At 43.2% G+C, this 12,266-nt stretch overlaps 1 protein-coding gene across 2 annotated transcripts in view; it reads left to right on the top strand.

Annotated features, from left to right (window-relative positions):
- Positions 1-12,266, top strand: part of LOC146799810 (uncharacterized) — a 146,179-nt gene that overhangs the window by 62,071 nt on the left and 71,842 nt on the right. For both annotated transcript variants that reach the window (XM_085620679.1, XM_085620680.1), the window contains exon 2: positions 7,804-7,930. In XM_085620679.1, coding sequence (XP_085476805.1) covers positions 7,804-7,930 — 127 coding nt within the window. The remainder of the gene's footprint in view (positions 1-7,803; positions 7,931-12,266) is intronic.

Below are 12,266 nucleotides of genomic sequence, written 5' to 3'. Positions count from 1 at the left end.
ATGTACATAAGGTCCCTCTTGGTCTACAGGAACCTCTATAAGGGGTAAGCCAACTTCCCTCTCTAGGCTATCTCATGAGTATCGTTGATAATCGGGATAATCTGTTTGTGCATACTGGTACATTTGTTGTGTTGTTGCTTGAGTTGCAGCGACAGGCTGCGCTTGTGGTGGTGCTACGATCTGTTGTGGAGCTGCCTGTTGCGGAGCTAGTTGTTGCGGAGCTAACCTAGGTTGTGCCTGCTGAGGCATTAGTTGTTGATTCTGATCCTGTCTAGGTGGACGTGGTCTCTCATGTGTTCTACCTGTGGCAATGTTATGTTTCAGGACTGGACAATCGTGTATATAATGACCTGGTTGTTTACAATAGTTGCATGTCCCTTTTGCAGGACTTGCGGAATCACCCTTTTGGTGACTATCGGCTGGAACTGATTGTGCAACAAGCATTTTCATTTTCGTATCTTTCATACGTCTTTGTTCGTGTTCTTGTTCTTCTCTAATTCTATTGTGGTGATATTGTAACATCTGTAGCATCTGTGATGGGGTATTACCTTGCCAGGTACTTTCGAATTTCAATACTCTATTCTTCACTTGTAGCAGAGAATTTTCGACTAATTTTGTCACAAACAGATGTGGATATGACTCACTACTGGCTTTTATACCACTATTTATACTAAAACATTTTTCAAATCGGGAATAGAAATCACTAGTGTCTTCATCTGGTTTTTGTTTACAGGCTGAGATTGCACCCCAGTCTTCCTTTTTCGTAGTTAATAAACGTGGCAGTACCTGTATTAGTAATCCTGCTAATGCTGTAGTCTTATCCCCAAGCCCTGCTCCTGCAGCTCGGGCCTTTTCTTCGTTTTCTAATGCTGTCCAATCTATCTTTTGGTCTCCCACCTCCCATTCCTTTTCTTTGAGTTTCTCATAAACACCGACAGGTAATAGGACTTTCAATATTTTCATAATGTCGGGGTAGGTATACTCTCCCATGAGTAACATGTCTTTTATCTCACGGTGGAAACCTGCTGGGTCCTTGTCATGGCTGGGTACTACTTTCTTCATTTCTAATAATTCTAGTTTAGTTATAGGCGTGTACACAAACACGCGTGTAAAATTATCACCAGCACCTTTAATTGGGTGTACTTCGCGTAACGGATTCTGTCTATCTATGTGATACATCTTTCTTCCCATGATGGGAACTGGAACGTGTTCTGGGCATACGAAATTTAAATATTGGTTTCGGGATTCTAGAATTTCCTTAATCAAATCAGTACCTGACCCTCTCCATATATTTGTGAGCAGTTCTGTCAATATGTCAGGTAAGGGTCCTGGATCGGAGTGTTGGTTTTTATATAATATAAGGAGGTGTTGAATCATGTATATACTAGCTAAACGTTGTTCATATGGGTCTAGATTCAGAAACGTGTGTGCAAGTACATCGTCGTTGTATTCGCCGGGACTGTCAGCCCATTGTACTGCTGACCTGGCTAATTCTTGTTCGTCCATGGAATCGAGCACGTGGTACCCCCTTCGATCTCGGAGTAATTTATCAGCGGCTTGGAATAAGTATTCAGGGGATTTTGTATTTAGCATAGGGTTTGGAAGATGTCTATTACATTCTGGACGTATTGGGTCGTTAAAACCTCTGGTATTATTATGGGATCTTCCTCTACCTACATAAGCTATTGTATCTACTTGGTCTGATTCTTGCTCCTCCTCCTCTCTGTTTAGGTCAGTGGGGTCTACCTCTAATCTTTCTTCGTGCATTCGTTCTACTTCTTTGCGGATCTTTCGGTACATAGCTACTATACATAACAGTTTATCATGTCTCCCTTCTGATATATTCTTACCCCAAGTGACAAGTTTTTGCATTTCTTCCGGATTTACCCCAGGCCGGTCTTGATTTCTGATTACACAGTTTATAAGGAAACGTAACAGTTGTCCCTGTACCTCCGCTTTCTGGTACTCCATGGCTCTGCTAATACTTTCAGGACCTCGTCCTGACTGGACAAAGTGATATATATTTTCTAAATGTGTAGCCATTCCTGGTAGCTTCGTTAAATATATTGCAGCTCGTCGAATACGTAATGATGACAGCAGCATTTCGTCCCGTTTACCGGGTACAGGATCATATCTACAATCTACTAGAAGTTCCTTGAGCATGTCGGGGGTTGCTAGTTTGGGCGTACGTTGGTGTGCTAATTCTCTAAGGGAAAATGTATCTCCTCTGGGTGGCGTAGAAAAAATGTCTGTCGTACCTCCTATAGCACCGTCTGGGGTGCTGGACGTAAAAGGATTTGTTGAAGGTGAGACAGCAACCGTCGTTGCGGGAAAAGCTGTAGAAACAGATGTGCTTGTCGGAATGTGTGTCGAAGCTGGTTGTTGTGGAGGTACAGACGGAGAGTCTTGGCGATGAGCATCATCGGCAAGCGGTCTATGTGGTACGGTATTAGTATACTCAGGGGCTGCGTCATCTAAATAAGAGGAAAGGAAAACATCTTGTGTGGTTCTAGGATGCCCCTTAGGATGTGCTTTTATCGGAAACAATGGAGGTGGCAAGTCTTTTGGTATTTCCGGAGTAGCCTTAGGTAACCCTTCGGCCAGAAGTGGATACATACCGTTCATAAGGGCATTTCTTTGTCTGTCTATTTGTTCTGATTTTACTCGGGTACCTTCCTCAAGTAATAGATTTTCTCGGACTTTATTTGAATTCTCCTTACCCTTATCTTCCTGTCTGAGTGCTTTTTCTGTACGTCTATATGATTCTTTACGCCATAATTCAATGGCATCTTTCTGTGACTGTCTGGCTTTCTTTTTCCATAATTCTTCTTCTACTCTCATGATGCAATCTGCATCCCAGGTCCCCGCTGCGGGCCATCTCTGACTCTCTGGTAATTCTTTGGTGTAGTCCACCCATAAATCAAGAAATAATACGGCATCTAGGCCATGCTTATGATACATAAAGTACCCTGGAGTGTCCCTTGGTGGGATGGGAACGGCTTCTTCGAGTACACCTTTTCTAGTTTTGATCTGTCTTAGTTTCGAAAAGAGCGGCATTTTTAGACCTTATTACTAGAACACACTTTACAAAAACACAATAATGAACAGTCATTCACACCACAGTATATAGAACGTATTTAAAACATTAACACTGAACAGTTTTACGAACAATGATAACTAATAGAAAACTAGTTACTGACATTATACTGACACTAGATAATACTTATTTATCTTATTTATATGCAAAACATACTATATATACTGCTAAACAGTACAGATACACTGCTAAAACAGTGCAGACCGGATTTGTGTACCCAAACCCGTCTTGACCGGCACAGACTATGTGCACGTTAAATGCCTCCCCGGTAATGGTACTCACCGGGTAGCTCGGAACGGAAGGCCTCGGAACGGAACTGAAACTGGACTGGACCGGACTGGACTCGGAACTTCGGAACCTGGCGGGTCTCTGTATACCTCGGATCTTGCTCTCTCAGCTAGGCTCTGGTCGGGATACTTCGCACTTCTCACCGCCTCGTCTGGGTGTTGATCGCAGCCTCAGTCGTCCCCGCTTGGCCGGAGGGAGATACAGGAAATCCTGCAGATACGCGTTTTTGTCCGTTCAGCTGTGGCAGGAGACCGGGCCTGCAACGCACCGCCGGCGCGTGAGATGAGAAAGTGTCCCTGTTCGGGCGCCAATTTATGTGGTAAATATTTCGTTACCGGTACTATTTTTTATGCGGTAAAGTCTATTAAGAACAACTCAGTAAAATGAGAGGCAGAATCCGTGGTATTAGAGGTTTAAAAAGGCTTTATTCCTATACAAAGGAACACAATTCGAATTGTTGGCGTTCTATTCCATCACCACGAAAGTTCAGGAAGGAAGGGCATATATTATTGACAGGTAATCATTTTTATAGAAAAGGCATTACAGTAAAACAGATGCAGTAGGCGTATCAACTGATAAGAAAAATAAACTATGCATGCGTAACTAGAATAGGCGTAACTAGACAACGTCATCATACATGGTGTCATAAATGGGTGGATCCATAAGAGAATCCTGCAATGTCAGCAGAAATATTTGGCAGAGATGCGTGCGCAGCCGCATGACGTGTGATTGACGTGCAACTAGAGGGAGAAAGGACTTGACATTTAGCTCTACATGTGGAGACAGAAGTCTGGGGTTATGTCAACCTAATCCCAAATCATATCTAATATCCTATGTTTAAAGAACTGTGTTATCCAAAAAGAGAGGTCTCTTAGGATAGAATCTTATTCTATACTGACTATACTGACTGTTAGTGCGTGTACAAGCGTCTAAGTGTCTACACTAGATGCGAGGGGGTAGGAATATTCCATGGTAACAGGGCTATGAATTACTTGTATGAGGACAGCGAGGCCTGGCCCCTTTGCACGGTAGCTGGAGGAATGTTTACCTAAACTACTAGACAGGAATGCATCGGATGAGGGGCGGAGGAGATAATCTTGAAGGTGAAATACAGTTTTTTGGCAAGCTACGGGCTGGATCAGGCACCGTTAGCCGCGCAGGGAGTGAGACAAAGTTCATGGTCACAGATGCAGGCTCAGACTGGAGCTTTCAGAGGCAGAAGGCAGGAAAAGGCTTGATGACAGAATTCGGGCCTACTCGCCTGAATCTGTAAAATGTGGAAAGTGAACCACATAAAGTCGGTGGCCTTTCATACTTAGGAAAGGAATATCTGACCCATTCATGGTGGATCTGAAAGAGGACATATTGACGGTGGACGCACATATATTTGCGTCTTCAAAACTGGAGCAGGAGGGAACATACATGTACGTATAGCATGTACATGGAGCCGTTGGGGTCTACGATAGGGGACATAACTGATCACAAAATTCATATTTCCTCAATAGGACGGCCTGACCTGTTTTTAACCCCAAATTTTATTACTAAATCAGATGTCACTTTTGTGAAAAATACATTCATGACAACCAGGTATTTTGCCCGGGAGGAGGTTGAGCTCCAGAAAGACAGTGTTAGGAAACCTGTTCTACTTAAAACCTGTCTTCAAATGGAACCATATCTATCATGGCCTATGACTGGCTACGAACGTTACCTATTAACAAGGTTCCGTTTTGACCTGTTTCATCTCTTACTGGCGGTACCGAGTGGGGCCCATCGAGGTCAAGTGTTGCCAGCTTGCGGCTGCGACGGGAAGTCTCCGCAAGATCTGGCACACTTTTTATTTATTTGTCCTTATTGCATAGTACCTCGGAGGCTATATTTAAAACCATGCCTGAAAGAACTGAAATTTGCACAGATCAAACCAGCACTTTACTACCTTCAACTCCTGAAATCTGACTGCACCTTATTTGTATGCAGTTTTCTGAAATTAGCAATTACTTTCAGGAAAAGTATGGAGGGATAATTATGCTGCTATTGCCGTTAGGTATTTTTAACTTTTTTACCTTGTTATAATTATTTATACTCTTAACATGTTTATTCTGCCTGTTACTCTTGTTTTATATTGTTTATGTAAATTTTTGTCTCACAAATGAAATGGATGGTTTGATTTTAAATGTATGTTTATGAATTGCGCTTTTTATGATTGTAAGGTTTACAATCGAATAAAGTCAAGTAATGGTAAAAAAAGTGGGCTAACAATTCCTTTCTGAACTTATAATAGCAATCCAACACATCTTGACCGTCTTTCAGGTCAAAATTCTCACATTCCATTGTGGAAAGATCCTGCAATACATCTTCGGAAATCAAAACTCATATTCTCTTATGGTAAATAAACTACCTCAAGAGACGGGATGGTGCTTAGGCAGGGAAAATAATCTTCTCTGTACTTCAGACTACGGGCAAGATGATCGCTAGGCCACAAATCTAAAACCCCAAATATTTGTATTCAATGGTACTGGTACACTGGTACCAGGTGACAGTCAATGGGCAGATTACAAATGCCATGTTTGAAAGGTCTCATAGCTGGGGTATAATCATTAAACTAACCATTAACATTGATCAAATTCAATTGGACCACACGAGACAGAAACTTTGCATCACCTTTTCTAGGATTTTAAGCAAAAGTGCTTTCCGTAATATTTAAAGCTAACCATACCTCTTTCATGGCCACATCAAGCTCTTTGAAAGTTGATCTTTCATTAAACCCCAACCCCCTACCACCAATAAAGCATCTGGATACTCACATATCAATTTTCCCATATCATTATCCAGATTCAAAAATTCACACTCTGGCAGGAGACGAATTGCTGGGGCATACACATTTAGACAAACCATTTGTTTTAGCCCCTCGTCATTGGTGAACAAATCGATTAAACAAGCAAGGTCCCATACGCAAGTAGTTGAGAGTTTTGTTACCTTCTTCCCACTGCCGACAGATACCAAAATGAGCAGTGCACCTGCTGCTCTTCCTCTTATTGAGGCCATGGCATTTTGACCTAAGGCAACAAACCTCTCCACTGCTGGCTTTTTAATAGTCCCACTAGGCTCTAGATGTGGCTAGACTTACAACTGCTCAGCACCAGAATAGCCTCCCAGGTGATAGTATGCGCTACAGACCTGCATAACATAACATGATGTAACATGACAAGATACAGAGGTGGGCTAGGTATACTTGCGCACAATGCTATAACCTATTCCCAAAGAGAAGTAGACCACTATGAAGCAACATTCAAATGTAACACTTGACAAATGTTTTTCTACCAATGTGCCTACAACCCACAAAGAAGTATTGCAGAAAGAACTCTCACCCGCATCATCATCAGTGTGGCAAGCTTCATTGAGTTCTCTGCCGGCACATTCAGATGGGCTCAATTTGATTAAGGGAGCCTTTTAGCTATTGTTATACCCAGGGGATCTATATAGTAAATAGTTAAAATTGCCTCTTGGAATACTTTATCACAAGTCCAATGAATCTTCCAGTCTATGGCAAGACTAAAAACATAAGAGAATGCTGGGACTGTGTTAGTGCCCCTGCATCAGTACGTCTACATTCTATGGCTGACTTTCCATGCCCTTGTGGGTCACACGTTCTTCATCAAGACCAAATATATCTCTGGTTTTAATTTAGTTATAGAACCTTGGTTGGGATTCTGTTGTGAAACATAGATTGTCTCTACCGTGCATGCACCCATGCATGCAAACTGCACTAGAACTTTCCAGGTTGTTGTATTATCATGGCTCTCTTGCGCCTCATATGGGCTCTAAGTGAGTATGGTCTTTCTGGTCACAAAGTCATGAAATAATTCCTTTCGGAGAATATGCCTAAATATTCTGCTAGTTCCTGTGTAATAAGCTACTTCTCTCTATGAAGAGGTTTTTAAAGCCTAACCTATGGTGTCATGCAGCCCCCTCCCAGCACTGATGGGCACCTCTCTGAGGACTCCTCAGCATGTGCAAACAATTCACTGTTGGCTCAGGTCTGTGCACGCCTGCGCTGAAAGGAGGGATGGCGGGATGACAGTGGAACAGTGCCAGCATACTCACCCACTTCTTTCCCGTCTGAGGAAACCTGACCATACTAGTGAGACAGTCATCTGTTATTCTGCTGCTTCATTGGGGTCTTTAGATGCCTGGGCAGGGTGTGGAAAAGAACAGCAAGGGAAGCGCTTCTCTTGGTAATGTTACATCAGAGGAAAGCAAGTTTTACTTTTCATTACTGTGTTGTTAGAGAAGTGAACAACCAATGGCTTCTAATGCATTCTTGCTTAAGTATTCAAATAATAAGTGATAGTTTCTTGGATACGTCTTTTAATTCAGTGACTGCTTTTTGAAATAAAGTGATTTAACATTTTCTCTTCCAGAACCAGAGGATGTTCCAAGATGTGTCGACATACTTCCCTGAAGAGGAGTGGAAGCTTTTACAGGATTGGCAGAAGGAACTCTGCAGTAATGTGATGAAGGAAATTCACCATGCTTTGATCGCACTTGGTAATCTTACACTATTTGCCTTTAACTGCCGGATTATATGCTATATGAGTAGATTCCATAATCATGCACCCAAACGTGATGGGAAATGTTGAGGGGGGATAAGTAGAGATAAAAAAGTGATGATTAAGAAAGAGGAATCACTCTTCCCTTGAGGGAAGTTCATTGGCTTCCCTTGCCAGCCTTCACCATCTTCAAAACCAACTGCATCATTTACAAAGCCATCACGGCCAGCACCCTAGCTTAACTGGCAGACACACTCACCATCTCTTGTGGTTCTCGGCACGCACTCAACCAGGACACCATCAAACTGCAGACTAAGAAGTACAAGGCAGCAAACCTTTTCCATCCGTGCATCCAGGACCAGGAACAACATCCCTGTAATTATCAGTGCCACCCCAACACTGTTCTGATTTGAGAAAGAGTTGAAGACCCACCTCTTTAAAGAAGACTCTACATCACAATTCATTAACCTTACACAACCCAGCTAAATCTCCTCTTACTCGTTGACTTTTTTATGACCATGTGCAGTACTACGCTGCCTTTTGGCTAGGTTAAGTCTAAAAAAATACCATGTACATACATATCTACATACACACACGCGCACACACACGCACACACTCTCACACACATGCATGCATATATACACACATCCAGGAATTCTGTCATAGCTACCATCACCTGAAATGTTTCTAGCTAGAGAACTGTTAACGAGGCTTTGGGGTGAGCTGTGTGAAAGTGGTTCCTACCTCTCCACTCTACACTGGTTTACGTGGGGTAAATCATAGTGCTCTCCTTCTCAAGCCAAGAAATGTCTGTCAGCTGTTTTCCATTGGCTAACCTCCGCCCAACTCAAGTGCAATGAGGACAAGTCAGAAATCTTCCTTTATGGGTCCTTCCCCCCCACCCCAGTTCAGAAAGTCCTTATGACCTTCTGAGTTTCCCTCCCCGGCTTCAACGTTGCTTCCCGCAAAAAATTTAGGAGTCTGGTTTGAGGAGAACCCCTCTTTTACCACCCAAATAAAGAACTTAGTTGGGAATTGTTTTGGCATACTGAAAACTCTGAGGAAATTTTTCCCACTTCTTCCCAGAGCAGCCAAGGAAACGGTGAGTCGGGCCCTGATTCTTTCTCGGATTGATTATGTCAACGCCTTATACATTGGTCTTCTGAATTATATCCTGAACAAATTACAGGTTGTTCAAAATGCTGCAGCACAGCTTGTCTTTAATATTCCTATGAGATCCAGCATTAGTCCGCATTTGCGCTTACTACACTGGCTCCCGGTGGATCAACGAGTTAAGTTTAAAGCCTTGACTCTGGCGCACCAGGCTCTTTACTCCGGTGGTCCCCCTTATTTATGCAAGCGCTTTCTGTTCTATTCCCCCACCAGGCATCTCCGGTCTTCTCAGCTTTTGGCTCATATCCCTCGATTACGGTTCTCAAGAATGGGGGGGCTGCTTCCTTGCTGTTAGAGCATCATCTGCCTAGAACTCACTTCCTTTTGCCCTTCGCAGCATCCAAGACCTTCGCCTTTTCAAGAAAAATCTGAAAACTCATTTGTTTGTGTAACCTCTCCATGCTCTTCCCTCTCTGGCTCGTGCCGGGACACTCTTTGGAGTAGCTGCGCGCGTTATAAGTTTATATAACATAACATAACACTAGTGGTGACTGTAGCTGCTCATGTTAGGAGTGCTCACCTTAATCACAATGAAAGTTTCAGTTTTATTTAACATATTTGTTACCTAGTCCATTAAATGTGGTCAGGTAGTCAATTCTGACTCCTGGAGGATGGCTTACAGAGTCCAGTACAAGGCACAGGCTCCCTCTGAAAGTCAGACAGCGGGTTTCACTCCTTGAAGTATACATTCCAGTAGAATGAAGAGACGAGGTAAACAGTATGAAGAGTGGTGCCGAGTTTGCCACTCTGGGTCAAGCATCTTGAATCTCTGCCCTGCACACGACAGGAATCTGGCAGACTTCAAGAGTGGTGATTTATGTGAAGGAGTTGGATGGTTGTGTGTGGGAAGAGATGTTAAGAGAGTGACACTAGGAAGTGCTTCCTCATAGCAAGTGATTTATTTCCACGTGATATCCAGGTAGGTTGTAGACAAAGGTCATTTGTTATGGCCCCTCCCCTCCCCACAGCTTCAACCACATCCTTGCCACCCTGTGTCAAGCAGCTAAGATTCCCTAAAGTATCTGAGGCTCTAGAGAATAAGAAAAGGCAGGCTGACATCATTGTCTATGCCTAGGGCTTCTGGATTTCAATTAAAACCCATTACGACTGATAAAACACCACCACATTGAATATTTGTTAATTAGCCAAAACTGTAAAATACTGCACTGAACTTTTTCTACTTTGGTTCCTTCTGGTATCAAGCAGTATAAATGCAGACCATGCCTCTAGGCACTTTGCTGTGATGGATGCTCCTGATATGACCCAATTGGGCCAAGTTATACCACTTAGTATGGCCTTGTGAGCATCTGAAAGGTCCCTGAACACCCTACAACCTACTTCCACTCTCGCTTTGGGAGCCTGGCTCCCATCCTATGACCTCAGCTCAATGTTCACAGCATCTTGCTCTGTAGTGCCCAGCAGGTTCACAGCTGAACTCTGAGCAGTGTCTCAGTCTAGGACAAGAAGCCCCTATATGATCCGGTCGTTCCTCATTTATCGCAGGACCATGTTTTTCTTTCTGTAAGCTCAGTTAACTGGATTGTGGCAACAAATATCAGTGTGGAAATACTTTGCTCCGGAACCAGTGTTCTTCCACAAAACACGGCAACCAACACTCCTATTCTTAGGTTTACGTAGTGATGGATAAAAGCATTCCTATTGGAGCAGAATACCATCATACAAAAGGATCGGGGACTAAATCATGAGCATGTTCAGTTCTCTTAGGCCATTCACAGAGGTCCCTGAGCTGCTTTTGAAGAAATTGCACTGCTTTTAATGCATACATTAACTCAGAAAATGTATGTGTTTGGATATAAACTGTAGGCAGTAAAGACAATAATTTTCTAGTATGTGCTGCGGATTGTGAAGCTTTGGCAGAAAAGGTGCATGGACCATTCTGAGCCTGCACACTAAGGTAGACAGAGCCCTAGGATTACCAGGTTCAACTTTCATTCCTACTGCTCCCATGTCAGAATAAGTTTGGAACTTATGATGCCGAAACAAGCCTTGACACTTGGCATCATTACCTTTACAAAACACTGTGACTGCATTTAGTGGAAACATACTGAGATGCTCTCATTCTTTCCCTCAAGATGGACGATGCACTATAATAGTGCATGATGCACAGAATACAAACCTAAAGTGCCTTGTGCAACTGTCACACATGCCCGGCTGCAATGCAGTCCCCTCACTGCTTAAAAAAAAAAAAAGCCCTGGTAAAAATCAACATATTTTTTACTGTAAAAGCAGGGAATGTTGGCCAAATTGAATTGCTTCCGACAGGGCCAACTGCACTCTTACTAAGCCACTGGATGTAGGCCACACAATATCTTGGCCGAAAGCACTCTCTGCCCGTTAAACCATATTGTCTCCCTTGATAGTAGCCACCTTACTGCAAGTCCATTTATTCGTGTATCTACATTTCACGTTTACTATGGATCACAGAGTTTTCAGGTTACGGTCACAAATCAGCCAGCATTTACCAACGGGTCAGTGAGACTCCAGCTTCTAGTGCAATTAATTCAGGCAATTACAGCTCCGATATTTTGTGTGTTTGCATCATGTGAATTCAGTAGCATCATGTTTATAATACCATTTTTTTTTTTTTTTAATAAGCATTAAAACAGAAAAGAAAGGACACAACAGCAAACTATGCAAGAGGGGACGGGAGGCAGCAAACAACATGGGATGGTGCTGTTCTGGAGGAGGCAGCATGACGACGAAGGGTGGGTGCAGGTAGACGAAAACACAGAGAGGGCACACTCTAGAAAATCCAGTGTGACTGAAAGCCAACAGAGGTGGGGGGTGGTGCATCGACAGGGGATGCACAAGCCAGCACGAAAGTAAGGACTGAGGACACAGGAAGAGAAAAGAAAAGAAGGTGCGTAAAAATGGAAGTGAAGAGTAGATAAAGTGCCCACCAGTGTAAGATTAAGTGATAGTACTCACACATAGGTAACCCTTTACCTGGTGGTTCAATCAATCACATAATTTGTAAAGCGCACTAAATACCCGGGAGGGTTTCAAGGCGCTGGGGGGTGGGGTAGGAGCTGTTACTGGTCGAAGAGCTAGGTCTTGAGTTGTCTCCTGAAGGTCAGCAGGTCTTCGGTTTGTCGCAGGTAGAGGGGGAGGGTGTTCCAGGTCTTGGCGGCGCGATGGGA

The sequence above is a fragment of the Triturus cristatus genome, chromosome 8 (assembly GCF_964204655.1).
Source record: "Triturus cristatus chromosome 8, aTriCri1.1, whole genome shotgun sequence".
Taxonomy (NCBI): Eukaryota; Metazoa; Chordata; class Amphibia; order Caudata; family Salamandridae; genus Triturus; species Triturus cristatus.
The sequence above is the reverse complement of the archived record's forward strand: the minus strand, read 5'-3'. Positions and strand labels throughout refer to the sequence as shown.